The sequence below is a fragment of the Betta splendens genome, chromosome 21, assembly GCF_900634795.4.
Source record: "Betta splendens chromosome 21, fBetSpl5.4, whole genome shotgun sequence".
Classification (NCBI taxonomy): Eukaryota; Metazoa; Chordata; class Actinopteri; order Anabantiformes; family Osphronemidae; genus Betta; species Betta splendens.
The window spans coordinates 6,918,421-6,930,732 of NC_040899.1; the positions used below are offsets into that span (position 1 = coordinate 6,918,421).

Here is a 12,312-nt window from a genome sequence, read left to right on the forward strand (position 1 = left end):
TGTGTGTGTGTGTGTGTGTGTGTGTGTGTGTGTGTGTGTGTGTGTGTGTGTGTGTGTTGTTTATCAGTAGGGTGCTGATAGGAAAATGGAGAGTGGGAGCAACGTAATGCGGGCTGTCATTTAGTAGAAAAATAAAACAGCTGTTCGACATATGTGGAGTTACTATGGCAACCAGATAAGAACTGGTAGCAGAGTGCAAATGAGAGAAACGGTGAGACAGAGAGAGAGAGAGAGAGAGAGAGAGAGAGAGAGACAGAGAATGCAACCTGTACCTAAGGTTCAGAATACTGAATTAATTTACAGCAGCTACACACAATAGGCTCCAATATCTACAGCCCAGGTCCAAGTAAAGCATCAGGTTATTAGGTTTATATGGTAGATTAAACAACTCAAATGTTAAAAAACCATCTAAAGTGAATGTCGTGTGTAAAAATCTCAGCTAAAACACTGTATCTTGACAAAGTGCCTTCATTCGTGTCTCGCTGTCTCCCCTTCACGTCTGACCTTTATCACCAGATCTCTAATAATAAAAGCCTGAGTCACGGAGTGAGCTGGACTTTTATTACCAGACGCGCAGACAAACACAGACCCTGTACCGCTGTTTCAGAATCACAGGCAGAAGGTGAGGTGAGACACTCCTCTCTCCCACCTCTGGGGACCGAGGCCCAGTTCTGTCGAGAACATGTCAGGTGTGAGCGTGCTGTTTGAAATCACACCGTCTTCCTGCAGCCTCCACCGTCACAATAACCCACTTTCTCCCCTCGTCTGTCTCATTTGCTTCAGTGTCTGAGAGCACGTGTCCATATATTTGACTTGACTTGCTTCTCGCTGCGCTGATGTTAAGACGCTTCAGGAAGCAAGATGGCTGCACTGACTGTGAGGCGGGTTGAGAATGACATCATCCTCGCTACCTGACACTGGGAGCTTTCCAGTGTTTCATGCCTCCACTCCTCCCTTCATCACACCGTGCTTCATCTTATTTCCTGTGCGAGAAAATTGGAGGAAAGTAAATCCGTGCTGTGTGCGCGGATGGTGTTTCTGATTACCTGTCTGCTGCTTCAGCAGCCCATTATCTATGACTCTAATCCCAAAGCCAGCTCACTAAAAAGGCTTTAATTAGGACACGGTGTAAAATGGCTCTGCATAATCTCATCTCTCTCCAATCTTCTCAGTTTGTTTGAAAGTCAAGTTAGGACACACACAGAATCATCCGCCCACAGACTCCAGCATGAGCTGGTACCATCCTTCTCAAAAAAGGATCCAGATCCGCATCTTACTGCAGACGGGGTCCCGGCCTGAGGTAAATGTGTTATTGCCCAGACGTGCACTGAGGAATGCTCAGAGTGCTGACTCACACCAGCGTGACATGAAAAGACCCACAAGCCCCAACAAAGGGGCAGATGCTAAAAAGGATGAAGGAGACAGGCTTATTCAGCACCAACAGATTAAGAAGCTGCCGAGGTTCTTAATTCAAACGACCTGTTGGAGGTGAATCTCGGGAACACGGGCCGCGCGTCGGGTTCACGCCGACTAAAAGGAACGCTGGTTTGAGTCCGGCTGCTGCAGCCAAACACCAGCTGCTCCCACAGAGCCCAGCTGAACCTCGCTGGCAGCCGGGGTGCAGATTAACACAGTGACCCGCAAAGGCTGCTGGTAGGACGGACACGGACGCACGCAGACAGCTGGGCAAATGACTGGTAAATGCTTGGGTGGATGCGACTTCACTGAGTAGCTGCTGCCGCGACGTCGATTGCGTTCTTACTGGGAGCCCAGCTGCTCCCAGTAAGCTACAACCACATAAGATTTAAGATCAATACAAACCATACAACTGAGCAGAGTGACTCATCTCCGCTTACTGTACATATTTAGTATTTCACCAAAGCACTGCTCCTTGACTGGCTCCGTACGCACCTTCTCTGTCGTCGCGGCGAATGACGGCGTCCTGCAGGACGTCGCTGAGGCCGAAGCGGACGCGCTGCTTCTTGCGGCGGGACGACGGGACTCGGACCTTGACGGCCCCCTGCTGCCGCTGCAGGGCCTTCTCCCGTTCGTAGTAGGCCCTGATCTGGTCGCAGCGCATCCTCCGGACCAGCCGCTGGCGCTGGCCGACGGGGAGCGACTCCAGCAGACACTGGTCTATCTCCATGTTCTGACGAAAAACATTACATAGCTGGAAACAACCTGGAGGAGGAGACAGCGTTCAAGAAGCTTTAATTCTGAGGCTCGGATACGAAAACACACCAACACAGTGTGTGTGTGTGTGTGTGTGTGTGTGTGTGTGTGTGTGTGTGTGTGTGTGTGTGTGTGTGTGTGTGTGTGTGTGTGGAAAAGCACTTATACAACACATGTGAATGATTTGCGCTGTGTCTGACTCCGTGACTGTGGACAGAGGCCAAACGGATCGGCGCTCGTCACCAGGCGGCGGATGAAGCTTCGCTTTTTGCCAGGGATCGTAGGTGGCCTCATAATTACTGCAGATTTACTAGCTGCGTTTAGCGGCAAGATTCAGGTCACAGCCGGAGGATGTGAAAAGTACGAGGAGGAGGAGGAGGATGTGTTTGCCGAAGGGTGTGATGTGTTTGTTGTTGTCTGTACAGTGGATCTCACACAGTCTTTTATCAACACAACTTTGCGGTTTCTTTGTTTGCCTTGTTCCTGGTTCTTGGGGCGTGTTTGTGCACTGATCTTGGTGAACGTGACTCTTTTTGTCCCAGGGTTTTATCATCTCTCAGCCACAGTGTTGTTGAAGTGAAGTCCGCCGTCCCCATCAGTCCCCTCCTCCCACGTCGTCCTAACTCAAACATCTCCAACGCCCAGACGTCAAAACCAACAAAAACGGGCCACGGTGCAACAGGACCCACGTCACACTGCTGTTTGTGCTCTGCAGGGGCTGCAGGGTCTCAGTCGGGCAAACAAATGCAGCTTCTGTTTGATATACATCTAAATATTCATTCACAGCCCTTCTCCAGACACACGTGCACACACACCTCATGCACAATGTACCAGTGCCATCTGCTCTACTTAGACATGGACAAAAGGCTCAAAGGCTCTTTTGTGTTTGGACTCTAGACAAGGACGGGTCATTATTCCAGTGTTCACGCCAGGTGTCTGCCTTACAGTAGCTGTGTGTTACTTTACAAACTGGCTCTGGGGGGGACGTACTGTAGGCAGGTTTATTCATTAGTGACCGGCCCGGTGTCTCTTTCTGCCTTGTTCTCTTCCCCCCTTCCCTTCATAAGGGATCTGCTGTGTCTTAGTGGTGGTCATTTTAACTGCACACCGATCCTGATGTTTAGCCTCAAAGGATCGGTTCCTTGCGTCTTGTCCCAATCGACTGTGGGAACGGTGAGAAGGCGGAACCTGGGCCGCGTGAAGACGGAACGCAGACGTCTCCTCTCCTGTCATCCCATTGCTATTGATTGAATGTGGAATATCCCATGCGGGCTCCAGCTAATGACACTGCCTGCACTGCAGGAGCTGGCAATTTAGAAAAAAACCACCCAGGCACACGTCAGACTGAGCACAGCCGATGCCATCAATGTCTGTGACACAGAGAGAGATGTGGGGCTGCCGTCCTCAGAATCAAAGAGGCAGCTTGAACGCGTATATTTGTCCTTCTTCATCAGCTCCTACTGTAAATGTCACCACCACACTCCCTTCTCCCTGCTCATCACTGCTTGCACCACTTGGCTGCATCCTTCGTGTCACTCATCCCCTCCTCACCTCCTCTCTGCCGTCCTCTCTCCGACGCTCCACTGAATCACCCTTAGTTTCCCTCCATCTGTCCTCAAAACGCAGCCCCGGCTGCTGGCGCGTTACCATCACGCCACGTCGCGTCCCTCCTCTCCCTCCTCCTCCGCCGCCGCCTGCCGCATCCGCAGGTCGGCCCCACTCTCTCTCCGCAGCGCGCTCGCACGCCCACCTCGCGCCCATTCGAAGTTGAGATGGCGCTGCCGCGTCAGCGGCGGGCGAGCAGAATCCTTAAGCGGCGGCCGCACGGCTCACGCACCCCGCGCGCACGGGCAGCACACAGGCGGACACACAGCACGCGCTCGCATGCAGAGACGAGGCGGTGAAAAGCTACTTACAGCATTTGATGAAATGGTAGTGAGACATTTTCTGAGAGAGTCAGCCGGATCGAAAGGAAGGCGGGCGGGCAGCAGGCAGCCACAGGTTCCAGCAGGACTAACTAATACCCAGCCTTGTCCTCCACAGACTGCATTATTAATCTAGCTCCCTGCATGCCATCCACACTGTGCCCCTGTCTACATTATTCACCAGCAGCAGCAGCAGCGGCAGCAGCAGCGGCTCCGGTTGCAGCCCGTGCAGCATCTACATGCAGACTCACACCCCCACACGCACACATGCACTCTCGCCGGGCGCCCGTCGGCGAAGGGAGCTGCGGCGGTGTCTAGCTCGCCTTGCCTACAGACAGAAGACTGCCGCACAGCGTCCTCACAGCCATGACCGGCGCACGTGCTCCCCTCACGTCACTGACTGACAGGAGGCTGGGCCCGCCTCCCGCACAACACACCCCCGATGACGCAATGCTCCTCACCGCCATACACACCCCCCTTCCACACACACACACACACACACACACACACACACACACACACACACACACACACACACACACACACACACACACACACACACACACACGCAGTGATTCATACAGATGCACGGTTGGGTTGGATATTCTCTACCTTCACAGCATAAAGAAACAGGAGGGGGTAAGAGCGTTTGGGCTTCACTTTGCTGTAGATAAAAGACAGAGAGGTTGGTGGAAAAGAAGGTTAGAGATAATAAATGAAAATATGGGAAACGGAGATACAGCATTGGGAGGAAGGGAAAAAAGCTAGAGAGAGCGAGAAGAGCAACATTAGGCTGGAAATAGGAACATTTGAAGAGAGGGAGACGCTGCTGCAGTGCGGCTTTCGCTGCCGTGACAGGTTAAGTGCTCATCTACGGGCTTAAAGTGGCCTAAACCATGAAGATACAGTGTGCGTGTGTGTGTGTGTGTGTGTGTGTGTGTAGATTTACATACAGTATGAGAATAATGACGCCTCACAGGAATAAGAGCATTCTTGCACAAGGAAGGTGGAGAATGTGATGATGAATGAAGAGTCAGGGAGAAAGGAGGAAACAAAGCATGAGAAACAATGATGATGATGAGAGAGCAGCAAATTCTGCAGACACACACACACACACACACACACACACACACACACTGGGGTGTGCAGCAGTGACGAGAGGGTTGTGACACACGCGTTTTGGACATCTGTGCCGCCGCACACGCACGTCTGCAGCGCTGCATCGCCCGCGGGACGATTGGGAGCATTTGAAGGTGAGATGAAAGGATGTGAGCAGCAGGCGGGGCTCGCTTCGCGCGCAGCAGCGCGAGCTCGTAGGAGAACGGAGGCGAGGCAGGGACCAGGAGACGGGTGCGTGAGAAACTGGATGCTCGAGTAAATCCTGTCACAGAAAATCAGGTCACGGCAGCAACTTGCTGCATCTTCTGCAACTCGCCGGCAGAGGAAGACGGGTCCCGTGCTCATGCTGTGTACTGTACAACACACATTCACGCCTCCGCTGGTCGCGTAAGCTACTATTAGCGCCGTCCTCGTGACACACACCCCTCACAGCTGCAGATGTGAGGAGGAAATCTCATGCGTGTCGGTTTCACCTGCAGCCGTACTGTATTTGGGAGCCGTGATGTGGCTTCGCCCTCTGGTGTGGATCAGTACAGACAGTGTCACCGCTGTGACTTCTGTGGACGCCTCCTCACTGCGCTTTACTGACACCAATAACGTCTAATGCAGGAAATGTTGCAGCGAAGCCAGCAGCACTTGTTTTAAATTTGGGGGTGATGCATTATATATGAAAAGAAATCTCTTTGAATTATTGAGCGAATGAGATTTAAACAAATATTTATTTATTTTACCAGTCGAACTTTTAACTGTTTGAATGTTTTATGAACGGCTTAATGCGAACATACAAATAAACTTTTTACACTGCAACGTGTTCACGTGCATCTACAAACAGGGAGAAAGTGCCACAAGTACCCGAAGCAACAGTCTCTCAGGCCCCAGTGGACCACTTGACTGTGTGATTACAATCCATTCTTAATGTGAAACGCTGTCTCACACACACACACACCGATGACGCAATGCTCCTCACCGCCATACACACCCCCCTTCCACACACACACACACACACACACACACACACACACACACACACACACACACACACACACACACACACACACACGCACACGCACACGCACACACACGCACACACACACACACACACACAGCACCATTCAGGTTAATGCAGGGCTTTTCTCGTCACTAATTTATCTTATTTACCTGATTCCTTCCCTTTTATTACGGCCTCTTTCTTCTATAGCTGCATCCTATAATACGTCTGGGACACGACTGCTGTTTTGGGGGATTATATGCTGAAGTCTGTTCTAACTGGGCTGCACAGTGAGCGGTCACACCTTAACAAGGCTGCTGGCAGGCAGAGAAAGAAATGAAACAGCAGAAACAAATGCAAAAATTAAATATGTATGAGCAAACAGAGCTGCAAAGCTGCTCTAAGAGACTGAACTAATATCCTCGGGCAACGCAAACACGGAATAGTGTGGTTTGCACCAACTGTCACCACAAGCGTTTGCGGGGCTATTGTTGCTTCCTTTACTGTGTCTGACACAGTTCCCGTGTATTCTTTGCACAGTACACTGTGTTTATGTGTGTTGTAATACTAGCGACTGACAATGACAGATGAAGTAATTAGTAACTAATCATAAAAAGAAATGACATCTTTCTTGCAATTAAGATCGACCATTGAATACTTTGATATTAAGGCGCCGCTGTGGACCTTTGATTTAATTAATTCATTGAACAATGACATGGAAATCATCTGCAGACGCAGTTTTCCATCCTCCATCTCCCTCCGCACGTGTTAAAGCGTTTTAGTCTGAGCATCATCCTGTGGGTCGGCTTACATTGTAATCCAACAATGTTTTCCTCCAAATCAGCAGCTCAGTTCAGGTTTAAACCCAACAACGGGCATTACAGCCATAATGCTAGTTAATAACCTAGCAGCTACACTGGACAATCCCAAGGTGGATCATTCCTGCAGCGGAGGATTTAAATGCTTCTCTGCATGTTGCTGCAAAGCACCGGGATGCTGCACTTAATCAGCTCAGCAGGGCCGAGAGCGTGCAGGTTGGTGGACTGGATCTGATGTGATGTCTAATTTCATTTAATCAAAAGTTTGGCTTTCTTGTTAAGTTACGTGTCAAAGAACTAAAGAAAAGAGTCTAAAAACATGTTTGTTCTGAAGGAACAGTCATCCACCAGCTTGGAGGACACAGGCAGTCTGCTTTGGAGCTGCCTCCACGTCATATTTGCCAGACCCATTAGTCATTCAGCTACAGATTCAGTTGGTCTCCATGCTGTAAACAGCACAATGTGAAAAAAGACCTCCAACCTTCAGCCTCAACATTTGCACCATAGAAATTTGTCAAACTAAGTAATCAAAAACAAAATATAAACCTTCATTTTGTGGTTTATTAAAATATCCTGTTAAAAAACCCACAGTAGCTATAACATGTAATTCTGGCTCAGAGTGATGTACATATACTAGTATTAATCCTAACCAGTAGCATGGACTAGCTTGTCTGCAGCGACCAGGGTCTGACATCCCTCATAGGATGAACAGAGAGGTAACAGCTGTAACATCATCACCTGATGCAGCTCATTAATATAAATGGCCAGAGGCAGAAAGAAAAAGACCAGAAGAATCCAATGGGTTAAAAAAGCTGGACGTGCCTGATGATCTGACAGACAAATGAAGTAAATTAGTATAAGTCAAAGACATGAAGGGACGATATTAATTAGTAACTCATGAGCCGGTTCCTCTTCTCTTGCACATTAAATCATCTCCCTTTCTCTGTTCTACTCCAAACCTTTTAGTCTGGAAGTGAGTCCATCTCTCTGTTCTTCGTTAACCTCCCAGATTGCGTTATTGATACGCAATCAATAACCAAACAAAGAAAACAAAGACACAACGCTGCAGCGTATTACATTTACGTTACGCTGTTGCTGTCCCACGAACGCTGTATCAGGGCTTTACATTGTGCTGACCATGCAACTCTACATCTACAGTAACTACACTGCTAACCCACATTAGCGTTTAGTTTTTTTATCACCATCTGCACAAAGTAGTATGCTCCCAAACATACTGGACAGTATCTGCACTACATGTGAGCGAAGGAGCACACGCTTGTACACTGTACAGTACATACATTCAGTGCTGGCCAAGCGCTGACATAGACACACAATGTAGATTTGGACAATAGAAGCAAAAGAAGAGAAGCCAAGACCAGCTAATGATATTTTGCCTGAGAAAAAAAACATTATTAAATCACTGTCTACGTCAACAATGCAAACGCAGCTGACACATTGTCTTGTAACACAATGTGTCAGTCGTGTTTGTAAAGGCATGAAACCTGAACATCTGCGTCCATGTCACAAGGCTTTGTCCTCTCTCTTCATACATGTGTTCAGAATCTTTCCACCACCGACCAGCTGTGACGATGTTGTGCTGACTACAAGCTGGAAAAGTTGCAAAGTACTGTAACATTCAGGTCAAATAAAATCCAGAGGGAGAAAAATACGCGCAACAGAAAGCATAAATCAGAGAGACAGAGGAAGACGTAATAAGAGAGTCCAGTCATGCATGAGAAGTGTCAGTACGGCAGAAAACAGCCACACACTCATGCGACCGCAGTCATGAAGTTCATGCTGAGCCCAGAGACACACTGTAAACACTACACAGCACAAGACTGGTAGTTAGGGATGTAAACGCTTTAACCATGTCATCTACAGGCCATCGTGACCACACACACACACACACACACACACACACACACACACACACACACACACACACACACACACACACACACACACACACACACACACACGCGCGCTGACTTCAACAGCCATGTCACTAAGCAACCTCCAGTTATGCACGGTGAACAGAAGAGCGACAGGGGAGAGAAATAGAAAAATAAAAGCAGAGTGCGTGGACTGGTTCACAGCTGAAAGGCAGCAGGCGGAGCTGCGTTGAGCTGCAGGCCACTTCTGTCCTCAAAGTGGAGAGTTTCACTCCTGCTCCCAGAAAGCTTGACTTGACCTGCCAGCAGCACCACTTTATAATACCTGGGTCAGCTGGTGCAGCCTGTAAAGGCCTCCACTCAGTGACTCATGCCCAGTGTATCATTTATACTGTACTTCTCTAATTTACATCACACACGCAGAGAACAGATTTCCTCAGTTTCAAATTAAACTCAGAAATAGCTCCATGGCTCCTCACCCCCTCCCTCCTCATAATTGATACCCTGAGCATACCAGCAGCGCTGAGGCTGGACAGACAGACTCCCTGCTCCACTCACCCACAATAATATTTCCCCTGCTGCGTTTAACACGCAGCGTTCAGCCTTTGTTCCTGAACCCGACGCCATTATTGTACACTACATAAAACGCGTGTTGTGGGTCCTCGGGGTACGATGCCTTCGTCTTCACCCTCGGTCCTCTGCTTACTGTTGATGTCTAAATAAGAAGCTGATGGATGAATAAATTTGATGTCAAAACACCAAACCTTCCAGTCCAGTGTTTTTATCTATAAAAAAAACCTTGGCCTTGAAAAAACATGAGCTCAACCACCAAAATTCACCTCAACAGTTTAAGCTGCATTCGATCAGTCAGGGCTGACGAACTAATAGTCGTACTATAGTAATAGATTATGCTCCAAATCTAGACTAAATCTTAATCCTTTGATCTCTGATGTAATCGCTTTCCACATGCAGGGTTCCGGCCAAACAGAAGAGACACCGAGCTTAGTACTATGATTGGCTCTGCCGTGACCTCTGACCCCTGCCCTCCAACTGTGGCGTTTTGTCTGTCGGGGTCAACGTGGATCAACGTGGCCGCTAGCCTCCAGTCAGACGAATGGAGCAGGCTGCACGCACACGCAGGTGGTGCACCGCGACCACCTTTACACAGCAGGGTGCGGGCTAAACGCTGGAAGAGCTGCTGTTTACGCCGACGAGAGCCCCGGAGAACCCAGTGCCCGGTCACCGACCATGTGGCTGGTCCTCCGCTAGCGCTAACTTATCACATGACGATCAGCCAACCGAGCTGCAAGACAACAACACCGCAGCAAGAAAGTGTCTGTCACAAGCACGCGGACCCACAACAGAGGCTGCAGCTCAGACGCCTGACCGATCATCAGTCACGGCAGTGGCTCGCAGCATGGAGAAAGATCTCTCAGCTGTTCCTGCCCAGCCAGAAACACACACTACGCATCCTATGGTATATTTAGGTCATGACAACTGCACGCACATCTGCCCTTCCCCTCCCTCCACGAGCCCCACATGGGATCAGACACATGTCCACATGGTCGCCTGTCAAGACCCAAACACAGGGACCAGGTCTCAGCCAGAACCTACACATCAACACCAACATCACCACCACCACCAGGAGAACCAGCGCTCGCTCTAGCGAGGAGGGAGGAATAGTGAAGAAGCCTTACCAGCGAGAGGCGCCCGCGAGAGACGACCGCGTACGGAGGGGAGCGAAGTGTGTCTGCCTGACGAAAGCCCAAGCGAGAGTCGCCTCCCCGCCCGCGCTCAGCCCCCAATCGATTTCACACTCCCTCACCTCCCCGCCGCTGTGATGTCACTCATTCATCCCCTTCTCCGTAGTCATGGCAACTCTGCCGCTTGGAGCCGCTCATTCTTTTACATCTGTCTTTCTCTCCCACTTCCCGCGGCCCCTCCCCCCCCCCCACCTCTCCGGACCCCGGCGAGGCCGGCCCCACTTACTCCATCGGAGGGGTGCGGCCACGCCCCCAGCCTCGCAGGCGCCCGGCCCCCTCTGCCCCGCGATCACACACAACAGGCCAGTGGGAGGGTCTCACACACAGAAAGAGGAGGTGCCTGGCTTCACCTCATGTAGCGTCCACGCCCTGAAGAGTTTGTAGTCAAACAGAGATAGTTTTTTTTTTTTTTTTTTTTTTTTTCCAAGGCAGCCCACAAAGACAGAAGAGGCAGACAAAGAGAACTGACACCAGGGAGAACAACACAGCCTGAATGGGAGTTCCTGGAAATCTCATGTTTACATGCGGCCCAGCTGTCAGATTTCGCTCACAGACACAAGGCACAGCGGCATCTAAATGCTGGAGCACAGGTGTTTCCTGCACATGAGTCGCGAGCACGTACGCAGTTCGGCCCTGCAGTGTAGCGTGAGGTCATGAATAGTTAATGAGCGCCGTCGTCATTACCTCCGCTCATCATCTCCCTGTGTTGACCTTGGAGGAAAAACCTGGGCATGGACCGACAAGTCACACAAAGACACACACTCGTTGTGCAGAAACCACTGGCCTATGTCACTCCTTTATTTAATTAACAGCTGCCATCTGCCACATTTCCTCTGTAAACAAACCTCCTTCCCACCATTTCCAGCCTCCAAGATGTTCATCGCTGCTTCACCTCCACACTCCACCCGCTGTTTAATATTCCCAATCTCCTTCCTGCATCTTTGCCTTCGCGCTACATCCACGTCCACCACCGAGCAACACTCAAGCACCAACGTGAACAGGGCGATAAGCGCGTCGAACAAAGGAAGACGCGCGATATGATCACAGGGGAAAACAAGCGGAGAATATTTAGGGAGCTCTCGCTCTGGGAAGATAAAGATAGATGAGCAGGAAAGGAGCAGACATCGTAGCACGGCAGAGAAAAGGGTTCTCCGTTCTGTTGCATCACTTCACACATCATCTGCTTTTTAATTAACTTCATGCTCGTTCCTCCTGGAAAATGCCCCCGTCTGTCAGCGCCAGCTCCTCAGATAACGCTCCTAATCTCTTCGCTGCACTTCACATAATTAATTCAGGTCTCACCCATCAACCGTCAACGGCCGCATTAAGTCAGGTATGTTTTCACTTTTCACCATTAGTCATAATTTAATTGATGAATTCCTGGAGTTGTCTCTGAAATGTCTCCACTGCCGGCGTGTGGGACACTTACTGGTTTATGGATGAACAGTGAGAGGCTCCACCAGCTTCTTCAGGACAGATTGCGTTTCCATGAATGTTTTTTTTTTTATCATATTGTCGAGTGTCATTCATTCTTGCAGCTTAACACAAATTCATGCACCATCTGCTTTGTGTTTTTTGTGCTGCCATATTTTTTACAGTGCTCTACATTCAAGTCATTTTCCTAATAGCTTTAAC

General features: G+C 49.7%; 1 protein-coding gene across 7 annotated transcripts in view; it reads right to left on the reverse strand.

Annotated features, from left to right (window-relative positions):
* The window catches only part of myo16 (myosin XVI), a 50,379-nt gene extending 39,657 nt beyond the window's left edge, over positions 1-10,722 (reverse strand). For 4 of the 7 annotated variants that reach the window (XR_003784127.3, XM_029136018.3, XM_041068784.2 and 1 more), the window contains exons 1-2: positions 4,089-4,554; positions 1,912-2,181 (exon numbers count right to left, since the gene is read on the reverse strand). Coding sequence is in view for 6 of the 7 variants with exons in the window: in XM_029136018.3 (XP_028991851.1) it covers positions 1,912-2,181; positions 4,089-4,116 (298 nt within the window). In the remaining variant the exon portion in view is untranslated. Of the gene's footprint in view, positions 1-1,911; positions 2,182-4,088; positions 4,555-10,611 lie in introns of those variants that run through there. The other 3 variants (XM_029136015.3, XM_029136016.3, XM_055504957.1) reach the window with 2 other exon arrangements.
* Between the last annotated feature and the right edge of the window lie 1,590 nt (positions 10,723-12,312).